At 50.6% G+C, this 17382-nt stretch overlaps 4 protein-coding genes across 4 annotated transcripts; 1 reads left to right on the forward strand and 3 right to left on the reverse strand.

Moving 5' to 3' along the window:
- Positions 1–14: 14 nt before the first annotated feature.
- Aspvir_008336 (Zn(II)2Cys6 transcription factor) lies at positions 15–2830 on the forward strand (the record flags this gene model as incomplete). Its single annotated transcript, XM_043271508.1, has 9 exons — positions 15–179; positions 758–770; positions 847–1041; positions 1133–1449; positions 1505–1772; positions 1840–2298; positions 2367–2473; positions 2525–2624; positions 2694–2830. The coding sequence occupies 9 exons, from the start codon at positions 15–17 to the stop codon at positions 2828–2830; spliced, it is 1761 nt and encodes a 586-aa protein (XP_043127443.1).
- A 762-nt stretch (positions 2831–3592) lies between these two features.
- Aspvir_008337 (putative C6 transcription factor (War1)) lies at positions 3593–6463 on the reverse strand (the record flags this gene model as incomplete). The annotated part of the gene is made up of 4 exons (XM_043271509.1): positions 3593–4063; positions 4140–4681; positions 4735–5015; positions 5070–6463. 4 exons carry the CDS (start codon positions 6461–6463, stop codon positions 3593–3595), a joined length of 2688 nt encoding a protein of 895 aa, XP_043127444.1.
- Positions 6464–8200: 1737 nt separating this feature from the next.
- Aspvir_008338 (phosphatidylinositol-3-phosphate-binding ubiquitin-protein ligase) lies at positions 8201–9898 on the reverse strand (the record flags this gene model as incomplete). The annotated part of the gene is made up of 1 exon (XM_043271510.1): positions 8201–9898. One exon carries the CDS (start codon positions 9896–9898, stop codon positions 8201–8203), a length of 1698 nt encoding a protein of 565 aa, XP_043127445.1.
- Positions 9899–11211: 1313 nt separating this feature from the next.
- On the reverse strand, positions 11212–14748 carry Aspvir_008339 (uncharacterized protein; the record flags this gene model as incomplete). The annotated part of the gene is made up of 2 exons (XM_043271511.1): positions 11212–14059; positions 14144–14748. The coding sequence occupies 2 exons, from the start codon at positions 14746–14748 to the stop codon at positions 11212–11214; spliced, it is 3453 nt and encodes a 1150-aa protein (XP_043127446.1).
- Positions 14749–17382: the final 2634 nt, after the last annotated feature.

Here is a 17382-nt window from a genome sequence, read left to right on the forward strand (position 1 = left end):
GATCAGAGGCGGTCATGTTAATCGCCATGCGCTTGTCGGAGAGAACGCCATCGGCTCTGCAGCGCTCCAATCCGACCTTGAAGCTTGAGTATGTCGCTATTCCGGTTGGAGAAGGAGTCCGCTGGCCGTTCTTCATGGACTTCATCACACACTACGTACTGCGATCCTGGAACGATGTGGTAGTGAAGTCACTTGGCCCAACAACATCCCTGTGTCTGCCTTTGCACCTTTTGCAGAAGTAGGTATGATTGATAGCCATGCTTCCTCGTTTCTTTAAATCAGCGTCACTCGCTAGGCCAAGGCCTTGTGTGCTGCAATTTTCCCTCTCATTCGGCGTTGACCCGCAAGAGTATCTTGGTCCGCTTGATCCGCTTTGCACAAACCAACAGACCACCCAGGCTTTATTCGACCATTCATCAGCATCATCACTTGTTGTCGCTAGGGTGGCCAGTCTCTAGCCGCATATTAGTGCTCTCTTCTTTCTTGCATCTTTTCTCTTGCTTCTCAACCTTCCTTTCTTTCCCACGGCCTTTCTCACCTTACAGATCGGTTCAGACACCGGTAGATGTTTTCATCTCATCCATGGCTGTTATAGTTGCCTGTCGATGACCATCCTGAGGACAACGTGATGAGGGGATGGTCAGTCAATGTTCCTTGTATCGTGCCTCTTGGTGTCTTTGCTTGACAGTCGCAATTTTTTTTTTCTTGGCCGTCGCTAACGTGTTGCGATGTCTCTTAAAGTCTCACTTGTCGCCAGCGCCATCTGAAATGTAAATATCACAATTACGCTTGAACTACACGACTAGTCTAAGAGGCCTGATCTAGATATCTGACAACGAACTTTAGGTGATAAAACTGGTACGGAATGTCTGCGTTGTCAGCGATCAGGGCGGAAGTGTATTCCAGCACCAACAAAACCGGAGGAGGTCACCTTCCGACACGGTCAGAACCCATCTCTGAGGCCAAAGGGTCCACCTCGCTATGGAGAGAGTGACTTGACTTTTCCTGACGACCAGGTTTGGGTCAAAACTCCCCCGGAAGGTACGTCGAACCCGAAGCTTTCATGATGCTCAGGTTTGAAACGAGGAATGGGCCTGCACTGACACGGATGGGGTGTCTTACAATCATTCAGTCGATTTTGAAGACGAGACCGACCGCACGGCTGCTGATTACCATGTTATTCCGGTCGAGACACCAACGTCCTTCCTGGAGGCGGTGCCTGAAGGTCGATCCTCGTCTGGTGCAGCGTTCCCTTCGTCGGCGATCGTCAACGCTGTGAATCTTTCTCCTTCCCCAAGTATTCCACGCTGGTCGGGAATTGCGGGACAATTTACTCCCAATGTGACCGATTCTCTTCTGCTCCCAGATGCTCTGGTCAGCCGTCAGAAACTGGCCAGTCTTAATGAAGCCTTCCTTCTACGTCATTTCCGAAACTCCTTGGGTGCATGGGTACTGTCCTATTGTCTCAATCTGGTGAACCATCTGGCTAACTACAGTTATCTAGCTGGACGTGAGCGACCATGAAATGCATTTCTCGGTAGACGTTGTGGAACGGGCACCCTCCTGTCCACTCCTTCTCTACGCGTGTTTGGCGATAGCAGCTCGCCATCTCTCTCACACGAAGAACGCAGTACCCCCGAATATCGCAGATGAATATCACGAAAGGTGTATCGCGATCCTTCTTCCCGCGCTAGAGAACAGAAACTTCAGCATCAGCATAGAGGTCGTTCTCGCTTCGACGGTGATATTACGCTTCTTTGAGCAGATTTCTTGTGCGTGCGAGGGATAAACGAGAAATTACATGGACCGAATCACTAATGCATTGGCACGCCTTTACAGCTCACGCTCCCTCCACCGATCAGCAGCGACACCTCCTAGCCGGTTCAGTTTATTTTAGCTCTCAGGTCGACTGTGCAATCTCCGGAGGTCTTGCGGAAGCATCCTTTTGGGTCTTTTTGTTGCAAGATATTCAATTTGCACTTTCGCACCACAACCCCCTACGGTTGACGCTCAGTCCCTTTGAACAAAGCCTCTGCCAAATGTGGGAGAGCAAGAACCCCCTAGCCGAACGAGATTGGACGCATAGGGCTACGTGGCTTCTGGCTGAAACCATCAATTATTGCTATGGCGCGAATCATCAAATGCGTCTAGACACGGTGGATGGTGTCAATTTGAGAAGAAAAATCCGAATATGGGAGTTAGAGAAGCCGGAAACTTTCCAGCCATTACATTTCTCTCATGCCGACCCGCATAATCACAGGCCGTTTCCCGTGATTTGGTATACGACACCTTTACATGGTAAGCTCAAGACTTGTCAGCCTTCATGAGAAATTGACGTTCCGAGCTGACAGTTAACGCGAGCGTAGCTACCGCGATACAGCATATTTGTATGGCAAAGACTCTACTATTGGAGCATGAACTACACACGACGCATGCTGGCAACCCCCCAGAGCATATCGTGAGGAGGATCAAGGTCTGTCTTCAACAGGTTGTCTAATCAAGCATGACTGCTGAAACTCAACAGGATGATATTCTGTCGAATCTCGGCATTATCTTTGGTATTGCCCTCTCAACCGACGATGACCCATCAGTACGCATCATGGCCTGCCACGCGCTCCGTGCCTGTAAGCCATTCCAGCCGACAACGTTCGGAAAAGTTCCGGGGCGGTAACGAGCTGCTAATTAATTTTTAGGCGGTTCATGGATCCTCGATCCTCTGGCACAGAATTGCCTCCTTGCTCTCCTTCGCAAAACAGAGGCAGAAAACGGTTGGCCGTGGGCATTCGAGGTGCAAAAGCTCAGCCACGACTGGGGTTTCACCGCAACTTGACGAGACAATGTCTCTGGGAGTTTTCCCGTCCACATCTTCATACTCAGTACTTGATCGACATAAACAGGTCGCTCGATCTACCGCCGAACGCGCAAGTTTTCACTTACGCGTCCAAATCAGCGCTTCTCCTTCTGGTGCCCAACCTACAATCTTAATACCTACAAACTCTCTTTCAGTCTCGGAGTAACCCCCTGCAAGGCTTCTTGGGCGTACTTGACTGGGCTCCACATGATCTACGCAATGCGGTAATGCACCGCAAGCCGTCTGCAACAGCAATTCAATACACCGCGTGTTCCCGCCGCAATGATTTCCTCTTAAGGATCAGATGATAAGAATCGCCCCATATTAAGCGGGGCAATGTCGTAACTCTTCTGGGAATTGGATCGCTCCGGTGTGGGGCTCCTATGTGGGGTTTCTTCACCGTATTCACGCTGCAGACTGCACTTATTCTAAAGCAATTCAGACTCAGGGCATCACAATTCACAGACATCCCAGTTCCGGAACCTTGCATCTACCAGGGAGTACACAAAACAGAAGAGAGTGAGGCGAATCATTGAAGAATCAATGTACGCTAGCCGGCATGAGTAAGGAGGAAAATGCCCTGGATATAACCGGCCTGAGATATAAACAAAAACAAAAAATAAAGAACCAATATTGATATTTATACGGAGTACGCTGGACCAAACAGTAACCAAGAACAGGGGATATCTATAAACCTGTTCCATTACTTTTCATCTGAATAACCACTGTAAACCCTCAAGATCAATAATAGCCCATTCCCACATCAGCCGGTAATGGGAGATTGAACAGCCCATCGCTCAGCAGGTGCTCCAGCGCGAATATATTCCCCGCGTCGAACCCAACCTGCATTCCTAACTCGGGTACGAAGAATCCCTGGTTCATCGGGGACATCATCATATTGCCCCCGTCAGGGTAAGACGCCATGTCCTGGTAATTCGAGTTGAAAGGCGAGTAGAATTGGCGAGTTTGGGCTTGCTGTTGGGCTTGGGTTGTTGCGGATGAAAGGGGGACGGATGGGTACTGGGTCCAAGTGTCTGAGTCGGTAGCGGTACTAGACGGGACTGTTTGCGCGGTCAAATCCGAGGACGGGGTCTGGGTGATAGGTTCGGCGGAGGACTGGGAGGCGTAACTTGGTCGGTGGTGGGATGAAGGATGGGCTGTAGCGGAGCGGCTGTTGGCGACTTCGCTGAGGAGGTGAAGGGGGGTCTGGCCCTGTTCGAGGTGTCAGTTCTATTCTGCGTATAGCGAGTTGTCATAGGATCAGGAGGGTCATGGAGGTGAATCGTACCGATTGGGCCTTGTCTCCTTCCTGGGGCTCTGAGAGATCCACCGTGTTACAAGACACTGGTCCTCCCCCAAATGCTTCTCTCAGCGCTCGATTGTGGTCTTTGCGCTTGACAAACCAACTCCGAAGCATGGAGAGGACGACAGAGAATTTGGCCGGTGTTCGGCCCCCAGGAAGCTCTCCTGCTGCGGCGTAGTGGTCTTTCACTTTGTTGAGGTAGTATTCAACCTTGAGACTGGATGGGTCAATGACCTGTCCTATTTGGCTCCCGGGAATTGAAATGAGAGAATATAGCTTGATGAGTGAGACTGCCGCAAATGATACTCTTGCCAAGCAGACGGTCGGTATGGAGATCAGGTCCTTGATATCGACGGAACAAATGGTGTCTAGCACTTGATGGATGGACGTCATACAGATGCTTAGTGCATGCATATGAGCTGCGTTGGTATACTCTTCTGTTTTCTTCCGGTCGTCACCGGTCTCCATCAACATTGAGTTTTCGTATATGTAGAGATTCACAATGTGCTCGGACTGTTTCAAGATAGCTATACGTTGGTCAGTTAAGGTGGTTAATGTACAGCGTGGTCACCGAACTTACGAGTATAAATTTCGGGCGGAGTTTCCCTCTTCCACTGTTCCAGTTGCTTTTCAAACACCTTCAGGGTGTACTGGACCTTCGGATCTGTGAAGGGCACATAGACGGTATCATCGGAGGACAACTGAAAATTGATATCCTCAGTCATGTGCGCAAGTCTCGCCCACTGTATCACTGCTTTATCTGAAGGCAAGGCGTCGGGGGAATTTTCTAGAATTGCCACGCATTCGTCCATATATGGCTGCCATCGGACGAGCAGGACACGCCTTAAAGAAACAGCCACTCTGCCAGAAGGTCAGCAAGGGCACTAGGATAATCTCCTTGACGGGAAGACTTACTGGACAGCCATGAAATAGCAACCAAGCCATGTCCGTCGCGTCTCTGGAGAATCAAGATTCATTGAAAGCGGCTTCTTCATAACCATATCTTTGAACATAGGTAAAGGCTTGTTTCGAACCAACAGCTTCCTGTTCATCCCAAGATCCATCGCCAGAGCGACGGCCATGTGAGTCAATTGGTAGAATTTGAGCTTCTCAAAATGGTCAGGTGGAGTGTACCAGTTGCAGGAGACTAGCAAAGCCTGCACCAGGTCAAAGGACTTTTCACCCTTGACCACGATTCGCTCTGCGATAGTCTTGTAGAAGTCTTCCAGCAACGCGAGCTGAGCATCGGGCTGTATGGCGCCGATAGAGACCGCGATAATAGCGTGAAGCAGCACCGGCTTGGATTTTCGGACATCGCTCATTATCGTGCCGGGAGGGAAAACCACAAATGGCATTTGAGGCGACATATGAGTCACGAATCTATTGAAAGCCTCTGAAGCTAACGCGAGGCTGATGAGTCCTCGGTCGATTACATCAACAAACTCAGGAGTCCCTTCGTCCGCTCCGGAAGCAGACTCTGAGCACGACCACGGACCACGCCATTGCCTCGAGGGCGCGTTCTCACTCGTTTGCTCCTTGAGAGGGCTAGGCGCGCGAGCGTACGCTGCTGTAGACCCGGGATCCCTCGGTTCCTTGACCTCCCCGCTGGACAACCGTTTGCTGCCCGCCAGATCTACAGGAGGACTCAAATATGTCGGTCCATTCGGCGCAGTCTGTCCGCCTCCAAGCCACCGTCTCCCCTGATGTTCCTCCCGCGGTTCACCCGCAGGTCTCTTCTGCGGTAGCAGCTCGGGACCCTGCGACGCCTGCAGACTCGCCGTCAACGCATCGATTTTCCTCTCCAGCTCCGCAACCCGACTATCTGTCTTCTTCTGGCGTTTGCGAGTCGGCGCCGTCACGACACACGTCCTCCCAGCCTTGGCACACCGTTTGCACGATCCGTTTGGATTGCTCGGGTCCGGCTCGCATCGAACTTTGAGCTGCCTGCATGCCTCGCAAGCGCGCGGCCGCTTCAGATCCCCGTATGGATCATTAGGGTCGGTCGACGCGCTTCCACGCAGCGGCCCGCTGGGATAATACCCATGAGGCGAGGTCGATTGCGTATTCGATGCAGCGTAGTGGTTGTGGCTACCTGAGGCGGAGGACGCGGAATGTACCTGTTCGCTTGGAGAGAAGTGGGACGACGGCGGGTCGGGATAGTCGCCGGGAGGATGCGTCGTCGAGGGAGCGGTGGTAGGCGTGCTCTCTCCTTGTCTTGACGCAATAGCTGGAACGTATGAGTGGCCGATCTGCAATCCTTCCGGGCCGTTCTTGTCACGACTGACTCGTAGACGCGGATCGAGGTCCATTGCTTGCGGGGCTGCGAGTGCAAGCAAGCGCGGACTCTGCGGATGCCCGTAGCATTGTCAGTAGTGCATTGGAAAATGCTGCGCGCAAATTCAGAGTCTTCCAATCGACGGTGACCAAAGAGGGATTGTCTCAGCTTACCTGGGATGATTCAAATCAGATAAAATGATACAGTCAAGCTCCCTTGCAGGCAGTCGGGAAAACGGTCAGTCGGGCCACCGATGACCGATCAGTGGAGATTTGCCGGGAGATGGAGATCACGATCCAGCCTTTCTACTCTTATCATAAAGAAATAACGGTGGCTACTGCTTAATAATCGCTTGAATAATCAGCTGAATAATCAACTGTTGTTCGCCAAATTCCCTCTTTAGGTTTAGCTTTCTTTTCCTTCCTTCAGGCCCCCCTCTCTCTGCCACCTTTCTAAGGCTATCTCCTACCTTTAGGCCACTACCTTACAAGAATTCAATATTGATACTATTCAATTCGATATCCTTACTATATGAGAATTCGATATCATTTGATTCAATTTGATATCCCTACTATATAAGAATTCAATATTAATACTATTTAATTTGATATCCCTACTATATATTTAATTCAATTCGATATCCCTACTATATAAGAATTTGATATTAATACTATTCCATTTAATATCCTTACTATATAAGAATTTAATATTACTACTGAAATTCCCTTTTAAGTTTAGCTTTCTTTCCTCTTTCTTTAGGCCTCTCTTTCTCTGCCACCTTTCTAAGGCCCTATCTCCTACCTTAGGCTACTACCTTACCAGCAGCCCCCCCCCTACCTAAATAGTGCCTCTATTATAGGGCTAATCATCTTCTAAGCTACTATATATTCCTATATCTAATTTATAACTATCTTAAAATAGTAGATGTAAATTACACCTTAAAAGATTAATATTTTATAAGAGGTAAGACTATAAGATACTTACTAGGTGAGGGCCACAGGTCCGAACCCTGCGCTACAAGTGAGCGGAATAATTCGGCGCAGCCGAAGCTGCAGCGAGCGGAGCGAGTGCTAGGCAGCTTGTCGCAGCATCAATCTAAACATTTGCTCCAAGGTTAGAGCAGAAATAAATTGGCAAAAAGGAGATGGTGTTGTTTGATGGGAAGAACCCTGTAGAGGACGTGGATGGAGCAGGTCTGCCCAAGGTAATCAGAAGTTGATTTGTCACGAGTCGGGTCTCATACTAGGTACCATTATCCGTCGACTCTTCCACGTTTTATCAGCTCCGTCGTTCAGAGCATCCCTGTATCTTCCATATAAACAGCTTATCTGCTATTTTAATCAGACACTGACAAGGTTCGATATCTGATACATATTGAGTGATCCAATTTTCAAGGGGAATCTGGCGGCTGACTAACGATCGTCCGAAAATGAATCGATATTCTAGCAAATACTTGATTGGGATATATGAGTGGAGGAAGCTCGACAAAGAATCCGTAGAACCACAAACGCCATAGCCTGAATCATCCGACTTCAACATAGAAACACTCCAGCAAAAGCCAAACCTGACATCTCGACATAGGAAACGCTAGCTCTATGAAATGAAAACGACAATATCCACCAAATAGACATGCTGCTGAGTATCAAAAATCGTAAAATGACCGTTATCAATGCTATACCAGAGAGCATCGACTCCAAAAAGGTGAGGAACTGCAATTCGTAACATGGGAAAGACGTGTGGAGGCAGGATGCGTGGCATACTTGTCGGATCTTCAGGCCACCTTGTGCACGGGGCACTCCTTCTTGCGCTCAAACCATTCTACAATGCACCTCTTGTGAAACTTGCATAGACACTCCAAGCGTACCAGCGGCTGGCCCACCTCATAGTCTTCCATACAGATCGTGCATTCTTGCACGGCGCCGTCATGTCCTAGACAATCCTTCTCCGTAGCATGGAATGCAAGCATGCGAACTGGAACAGGAGACGCAGCTACTGGACTGCCTCCTCGAGACGCTGACCGCGCGCCACGGCCATGGCTCTCGATGCACTCACGGATATGAGCTTCCCGGGCATCCTCGTTACCATTCTCGCCCAGCGATGGAAGTTCGTCGCTACAAATGGGACAAATATCGCTCTCGTCAACATGACGCCTGGATGGATAGAAGACGCGCCGGTGAAAATCCTGAACGTCACCAGGTGTACTGAACGATCCACCAGTAGATACACTAGTCCCTTCAGGTACCGGTGGAGGTAAATGGCGGTGTGCCGGAAAGTAGCCTAGGTAGGGACGCGCCGAGGAACTAACATGTCGGTTAGAATACTGCGAACTGGACAATGATCCATATCGTATTGGTCTCTCTTGTAAGCTGGAACTGAACACGCCGCCTAGAGCACCGCCCAAGCCTGTGTAATCATTCGAGCTTATTGATCGCCGATTCAATCGTGAAGAAGAAGACTCCGTCTGGAAAGGCGAGATCTTGTCAGTATTTATCACTCGGCTTTTCGAGTTGACAAAACTTACAAATGCATCATAAGGAAACTGTCTCGTAGATGTCGACATGGAGTGATAAGATCGGTGCCGAGCTTGGCTCGGTGGACCTCTGCCCCAGTTCGTCCCTTGTTCACCACCTCCTCGCACCGCAGTGTACCCCCGCAGCGGTTCTGGATTCGGGTCTGGCACACACGGGTTGCAGAGTCGTACCTCCTCGCCACCGCCGAGGGCTGGGTTAATCGCCGCCGGTGATTGCGCTGTATCGTCCCCATCCAGATTGATGACCTGTGCTGCCCGCGAGGGTATCAAAGTCGCGGCAGGCGAGCGATTCGGCTCCGGAGGACGGACGATAAACTGCCTAGGTATCGTAATTCGATGAGGAGAACAAGCCGCACAAACCACCCGTCCACACTTCCGACAGTGGTGCTTCCTGTACCAGAAACTGAACGCTGTTCCGCATATCGGGCAGTTCGTAACCTCCGAATCAGGTTGCCATCGCGGCCGTATATACTCCATATATCCATTGGCGCCCTGCGACCAGGAAGTTCGGTGCGTATTGTCCGGTCTTTCAGGCAACGGCTGCGGTGGCGAAGAGGATAGTTCGATAGGTGTGGCGAACGAGGAACCAGGAACTGCAGGAGTCGCTGCCGTGTGCGACGATGCCGGCTGGATAGACCTGCTATCCACTGCTACCTGGCTACTCGATCCTGTTTCCATCATCCTATGGGACCCTGTGCGATGCGGCCACCCATCCCCCTCAAAATTGATCAGCCTTCTCTTCCGGTCTGACCCAGAGAGAGTTGACCGTCGCCGTTCCGTCCGTTTATCAAAAGCAGCGCCAGCACTTGATGTTCTCAAGCTTTCTGAGCTAGCATGAGGCTTGGGGACAGCGCCGGTAGGACGAGGAACGAAGAATGAGGGGGGCGGAGCCGCGGGTGTAGAAGAAGCGGAGGAAGCGGTACTCGACGACGAAGACATAAACCTTGGAAACGTAGAGGAAGAGGACCTTAAGCTTGAACCCCCTACAGTTGAAGAGGAGACCAGTCTCCGCCGTTTGGACGACGGGCCGTCATTGACTGTGTGGCGTGGAAATTCCAGGATGGGTGCGGGCAGCTGTGCGATATCTGACGATGCGGCTTGGTATGGAGACAGTAGACTGATCGAGTTACTTTCAAAGTGTCGTGTATATTCAACACTTGAGGAGAAAGGAAGAAAGACGCAGCGCAATGAAGCAGGGCAAATTCGTTATCTTTGTGAAGCGAGGAGGCTGCGAGAATCTGGTGGTGCCCGGGCCTTAATGACCGACTATCAAGGGTCTCGTGACAGTAAGCCAACAACTGCGAGACAACAGACAGGACAATAACACCGAGATTGAAGCACAAATCAGAGAGAAGATTTCAAGATCATTCGTAGCAACAAGCTGAAATAGAAAATGGCGCACAAAGCACAAAACTAGAGAAAAGACTCGGTGCGGAAGACAACGCGGACGTGCCTAATCACTCCAACCCGAGGAATCGCCGCGGGGCTCCCTGCAGCTTACAAACGGGGGCGACACTGGGATGTTGCGGCATTCGCATATATGCTTGATCTTCAACGCTGCTAGGATTTATTATGACACGATCATGTCGAATACCTGACCGTGAAAATCGCATGGGACCAATGGATGATCGACGAGAATGATTGTTGCTCTCATACAGGCGTTGGTGTCACCAGATACTCGTCGTGGCGATAGGAAAATGTTGTGTTTGTTTAGAGTTGTAGCGTGACACATCCCTTTTTTGTCTTCAGGTTTAAATCCGAGTCAACCGACGACATCGCTGACAATGGTCAGGAGCACGTGAATACATTGGGACCAAATATAAAAGCAGATTCACAAGCATCTTGTTACCATTCAATATAGTTAAAATAAACTATTGCCTAGGATGTCATACAGGAAAAGAACCCCCAAATGTACAATCGTGTGGGCCCTCTGTTGCACTGGGCCGCCATAAATCACAAACAAGAGGCTTGAAACAAAATTAGACTGGTCTAACAGATGCCCTGTAGCTTCGTCGTATGTCAAGGCCACTGTCAAAGAAGCCGGAGAAAAGGTCAAATATCGCTAAATGCCGCTGTCCTCAAGGAAAAGGGAAAGAAAAAGAATAAGAAAACGGAAAAATCCGGTAGTATATCACAAACGCCGATACGTATTATTTTTCGAGTGGAAGAGAGATGCGAAAAGGGACGAGGGCGAAGTAGAAAGGAGATTCGTGAGTCGGATGTCGAAGGTGAGTGACATTAACAATGACGACTTAATGCACTCCTTCATGAGGAGCTTCGTCCACTAATTCAGCCGCACTTCCTGCGAAGGTGGGCTCGTCCGGACTAGCCTGGTGTATGTAATCCGAGGTTCGGTGCTGAGCAACATAACCCACACTCGATGGACGTTCGGGTTTACCACTGCTATCATGACCGACTCGGCGACTGGATGATCTCGACGCAGTCGTGGAAGCGATTGAGAGATTCCGATCCCGTGAAGGTGAGCTGTTGGCACTGAATGGCAGGCGACCGGCACCGGACGAGGGCTGAAGTTGACTAGTCGGAAAGCGCGTAGTGTCGCGCTGAAGTTCGGGTGTTGAAACCCCCGTCGAGACGGCTTCCTCGACCACGGGTAGGGACTGAGACGGAGCGTCCTTGTCCAGATCTAATGCATTGACGGAATCCCGCCGTGTCACGGAAGGTGCTAACGAGCTACGCCGCGACCCCAACCGGCTAGGAAGCTCGATAGCACCGCCGATGTCAAGTTGCGGTAAGGTGATGGAAGGCCGCTTAGTTGGTGAATTGGCGTTGTCGTCCGAGTCAGGTTCCTCCACATCGTTCTCCGTAGCCTGGCGTTCATGATCAGGGGATGGCTGCTCCTCGGGCTCATCCCTGTACGGCTCATTGAAACTATCTCCCTCGGGAAAGAGGCGAGGGGGGGGAGCTCTCGAGCTGCGGACGACTTCAAATCCCTTGCCTTTCTCCTTTGTTTTTCCCCTGAAGAGATTTCGGAAAAAGCCTGTAGCGGAGGAAACCGGGCCCGTGGGATCTGCGGGCCCGGTCTTCAACTTTCTTGTCCCAGATTGAGAAAGTGGAGGGCCTCGCACTCTGTAGTAGAAGTCTACTTCACGGACGGCATAGTCCTTCCGGGACGGTCTTGAGTCATCGTAGTCAAGATCGTCCTTGGGTGCCGGGATATACGCAGGCACAGGTGTACCTCTTCCGGAGATTGAGGGGCCCTCAATGAGATCGTCGTCCATATCGCCCAAATTACCCGACCTTGAAACTGTGCGGGAGACTGCCCTGCCCTTTTCGAAAGATGCACCTCGCTCGTTATTCCTACGGGGCCGAGGGGGTCTATAATAGGGGTCATGTGGTTGCATGGCGTAGATGAGACCGCTTTTGGGTGAGTTGCTTCCTGTCGTCTGGTAGCCAGCACCCTGGAAACCCCCAAGGGTAGTAGGAGTATACAATCCACTACTGTTGGCACGGCTATGCGTCCCTCCATGTGCACTTCCTGATTCAAAGATTCCACTGGCCCTGCCGTCACTCGCAGTTGCTCTGTTCAAGAGCAGCGCAGAGCTGCCTGAAAGGCTCCTTGGTCTTGAGCCATCGAATTGCGCGGACATCCGATCGTCCGTGTGCGCAAGCATGGCAGCGTCGGAGGCCATGCTTTGACGTGTCCCCGCAGTATCGCGTCTCGGTAGGCGTCGCGAGAGTTGGCGCATGCCGAATACCTTGACAAGTCCTCCGCGGGTGGCGCCGCCCTCGTAACCGCCAGCGCCAGCGAGTCGAGCTATCACTTCGATCAAAGTCTGCAGTGCGTTTAGGAAAAATCCAAAGACAAGTACCAAAGCGTGGAGTAGGAGTATGATGTATCCAATCCACCCGCGCGCGGCCTGCGATACTCCAAGAGAAGGGACGAAAACGACGCTGAGAAGTATCGTGAGGAATCTCACGATGGCGAAACAAGCATGATAAAGGTTCATGGATGTGGGATGTGGAAATGGTCGGAAAGCCACGAGAGTGAGAACATATACAACTTCACAGACGGCGAGGAGAACTATTTGGGCTATGCCGGATGGTTGGAGAGCACCAATTGCCACACCACGAGCAAAAGTGATGAAGATTGGTACAGCCGCGAATGCTGCCGCATCGTCACAGAAAGTATTGTAGAGAGGTCCATACAATAGCACCGTTGGTAGGTCGTCGAACAGATGCGACTTGGGGCGCGTGCTCACGATCAATCTGACGGTCCAGATGGAAAATGCCAATAATGCGAGAATAACCACAACAGCGAGCGCCACAGAGTATGCTGGAGAATCGGCAGCAATCACCAGCTGGAAGAAGGACAATGACACCACGGGAAGGCACAGAAAGTTAAAAACTATCCGAACCACATTCCCCACAGTGAACGGCATATTTTTCGAACGGAGATCCTCCTCCGGGATATTCGCCAGTGCGTGGTGAAGCCAACGGAAAGCGAATGCAAGCTGGATCAAAACGGTGACTATGCCCAGGATCACGAGCAACCAGATGATCATCCCGGGCCAGATGTCACTTGCTGTGGCCAAGCCGACATACTGATCCAATCTCTCAAGCCCATAGGTAGCATTGACGGCATAGACCCCATCAATTACAGGATCTCGCCCATGACCTGGATGGACAAAGCTCTGGTTGAACATAAGCGTAGACCAGGCGACTTGGCTGACCACTGGCTGATAGTATCCAGGGTAATTCAATGAGAGCGCACCCGTCAAAACCGCGAACTGTATATACTGCATGCAGTCCCCAAAACCCGGCGTCACAAGCCGCAGAACATCCTCATCCCGGCCATAATTGCTTGTCCAGTGGAAGAAATTCGTCGTGCCCCATGGGCTGTACATTGCCGCAGATACTGTGGCCATTCCGACCAGCACAAGGATGACGAGGGGGACGTAGGCTAGAGCATTCTTCAAAGATGTTCCAAGGTCCGGCGTGATGTCCACGGTTATACATCCGAGCACAGTAGCCGCTGCGTCGCCCGACTTGATTTTGAAAGTTGACGAGAGGGTGGAAAAGCGGTAGGCCGATTGCATGTCGTGCTGGATCGAGAAAGCGCGCAGCGCGGACAAGTTAGACCTGCAGTAAAATCAAGTCAGTAAGAGCGGAACACGCAGGGAACACAAGAGGTGAAGTGATGAATCAAAGGGGGCCGAGACTCACGCATTCGCGTAAAAGACCGGTCCCAAAGGGCAAGGTCCCCCTTGGGTAACGGCATCGCAGAATCTGGAGGCATCGTTATATGGGGAGAAGCTGACTACGTTTACATCGGTCAGAAGAGTACTCCATTTGTTGTTGGCCGTGTCGAGATCAGCGATCTTCCCGACAGTATCGTTCGGGTTCGACCACCGGGGATCATCAGGAGATGGATAGGACGATGACCGATCGGCAGTTCCAGACACATTGCCATATATCGTGACGTTGAGAGTATAAAGGGGGTCCTCCAGTTCGAAAACGACGGACACATCCAATGGAACGAACTGCAATTGTAAAGGATGCGACTCGATGATGGACGCATCTAAACAATTTTCGAAGTTAAGCAACGCAGCGCCAGCCGACGATACAAGTGTCCATAACAACATCACCAACAGGCCCGCTATGCCATGATTTGTAGTTCTCGGAATGTGCCATCGCCGCCGTCGTCGAGATGTTCCCAGGGTCCGGTTCTGGAAAGGACAGTCCTTACGGGAGAAGTTGTCTGCGCGTTGATGAGATGCAAACGTAGGACTCCAGGTGCCATGCCGGTCCGCATCGTTACCTGCACACATCACGACCAGCTCGTGCGATTGGGATGACCTCCTCGGGGAGGTCAGCCCCCTCGTCCGCGATTCAATCCACGATGTCGAAGCAGTACCCGAACGCGCCTCGGATGATATATGCCCACCGACTAAGTCCTCATGAAAGGCTTTGAGGTCAGTCGGGGTGGGAACGCGCTATGGCGGAGCGAAGAAGGCAATTGAAAGCCGGTAATAATCCAAAAGAGCCAATAAACGTCATCCAGCGATGGGTGGTTAGTTGCCTAGAGCTGGGGCGCTTCGCTTTCTCCCCGGGCTGGGTACTGTCGAATCTCGTTCACTGTTTAGGGGATGTCGACCGTAGGTAGCTTTGGAGGGGATAGCGCGGGGACGGAGAGGGGAGGAGACGAAAAAAGTTCGAACAAGCGAAAAAACTAAACACGGAGTATCGGCTATAGACCGGACAAGGGAAGCGATTGACGAGAAACATGAAAAGAAAAAAAGTTGGAATGCGAGCCCCGACGCTTGGTACTGAGTAGGAGCAGCAGGTCCATGCTGGACCTATTGGCGGCTTGCTGCGCCATGTTTGCTGACTTTGTTGCTTTCGGGGTGGATCGCAAGAGGTGGCATTCTAAACTTGGAAACAGAGACAGCCACCGTCTCGCCGACCAGGTTAGGAGAGTCGGAGAGCTTTCGCTAATAACCAAGTACTCTGACGCACAACACATAATACCTAGGAGTGAGAGGAGACCTGCGAGCTCCAATTCTGGCACTTCCAACACCAATGATACCAATGACTATAATTGACCGGCGGATGCGCTCGACACCACCTGCTAAACCTTGATATTCTACTGGACAACAGCTACTGAAACTGTCTCAGCCGCGTCTCTTCTTAACATCATCATTACCCTACCATTATCAAAGCATATTCATAATGGTCCATGTCAATTCTAAGGAGTCTTACAATTGTAGGTTGTAGGATGACAAACGTCGATCGAATTTTGATCAAGGAATAATCAAACAACGCAAGTCATATAGATTTTCGATTCTTCAGATAATCAGCTGTATACGTAGTCTCACAGCCATCATATATGTCTCTTGTACAGCGTCGCACATAGTACTTTGGACATCCTTTATCACCGGCTCTGGTGTTCGCGGACCGCAGTAAAGTAAATTTGCTGATATGGGGATTCTCAACAAAAAGGTACAGTTATAGGCAGCGCACATCTTGTATTGTTACGCTTGAATTACTATCCATTTTGATGCTTTTTCCCTTGTCAGATTTGTGCGATTTTAGAGGACACCAGAATACCCAGTTGAGTACAACGTTAAAGACGCACCACAGTCAGCGAGGATCTCCAGTGGTACAGCATCTTCTCAGCTGAAGTCTTTGGTATTCATGCAATACAGCTGGACGGGGCTCATTTGGAGTCCAGAAATACTTATTGTTCGATCCCCTACTTGAAGAGGTTTTGCGAAGGGCTGATGGGAACCGTCGTCAAGTGCCACTCCTTGCGTCCACAGATAGTACCATGGGTATATTTAGATATCGACGCAGTGCGTAAGGAGAAATGTTGGTATATTGTGTCCTGGATTACATCACGATCAAAGGAGAACCCATGGTCTTCTGAAAGGCTGATCGCTTTGATGAGACACACACAATGACCGTCAGTTCTTGAAATTCTTCAACTCACTTGAGCTTTGTATGAGCCTCTGAGTGCTTTCAGCCAGCCATCTAGAAAGACTTTAGACCTAGTATTCCACCAGTAACTCCTTTGTAGGTGGGACACAAGAAGGTGTGTACTGTATGGTCTACCACGTCATTATCATCGGGCAAGTTCATGCATGGTATGATAATCTGCCGGGGGAACTCAAGGCGTACTTGGCAGTGGATTACCTGGTCAATGACCCTTCCTTGCAGCATAAATGATGAGGATGGCCCCGAAGTTCATGAAGATGTTGATGGACTCGCGTATGACGCGTACAAAATCAGGCGGTCCACCACAAACGGAGAATCCTCGTATGCGGTCAACTTCCTGAACTGTTTCTAGGTGTGAAGGATCGCTGTCGACTCGGAAGAAGTACATCATATCGGCTCATGCGCAAGGACAATATTGGGAGTCTGTGGGACGAGATTGCTATGTTGAACCGGTTGAACGCGCGTTGCAGTTCCTGCATCAGAAGTTCGGGCCATATCTCCTTGACTCGAATCTCTCATCTTCGCAGCTTGGGAGATTTTGTGATGAACAGGAAAGGTGGTTCGAAGGTCAGGTCCTGCATAAGAGACCACGGTAACAAACCAGTTAGTAAGGTAGCTTCGAAGTCAGCAAAGTATTGTGGTATCAGGCTGTTGAGTCTGAGGGAGGCATTCCCAGGAGGATAATACCCCTTAAGGAGACCATTCATTGAAACCAGAGATAGCGATTACGTAGTTCTTTGCAGTACTTTATGAAGAGGACGAGCTAGATAGCGTTGAGGTAGATGAAACACTAGCCGTTCCGTTTCGTTCTTCTGATCTCATTTCAGGGTCCTCAGGGAGACCAGGCTGGCGAGCGGTGGCAGCTGGCCAGCCACATTTATGAATACATACGAGAGGTACTCCGTATTATAATAACATTTGCAGGAATGGCACGTACTTTGAAGCTTACCTATTGGGGGATTTTCATT

This window comes from Aspergillus viridinutans, assembly GCF_018404265.1.
Source record: "Aspergillus viridinutans IFM 47045 DNA, scaffold_6, whole genome shotgun sequence".
In the NCBI taxonomy this organism is placed as follows: domain Eukaryota; kingdom Fungi; phylum Ascomycota; class Eurotiomycetes; order Eurotiales; family Aspergillaceae; genus Aspergillus; species Aspergillus viridinutans.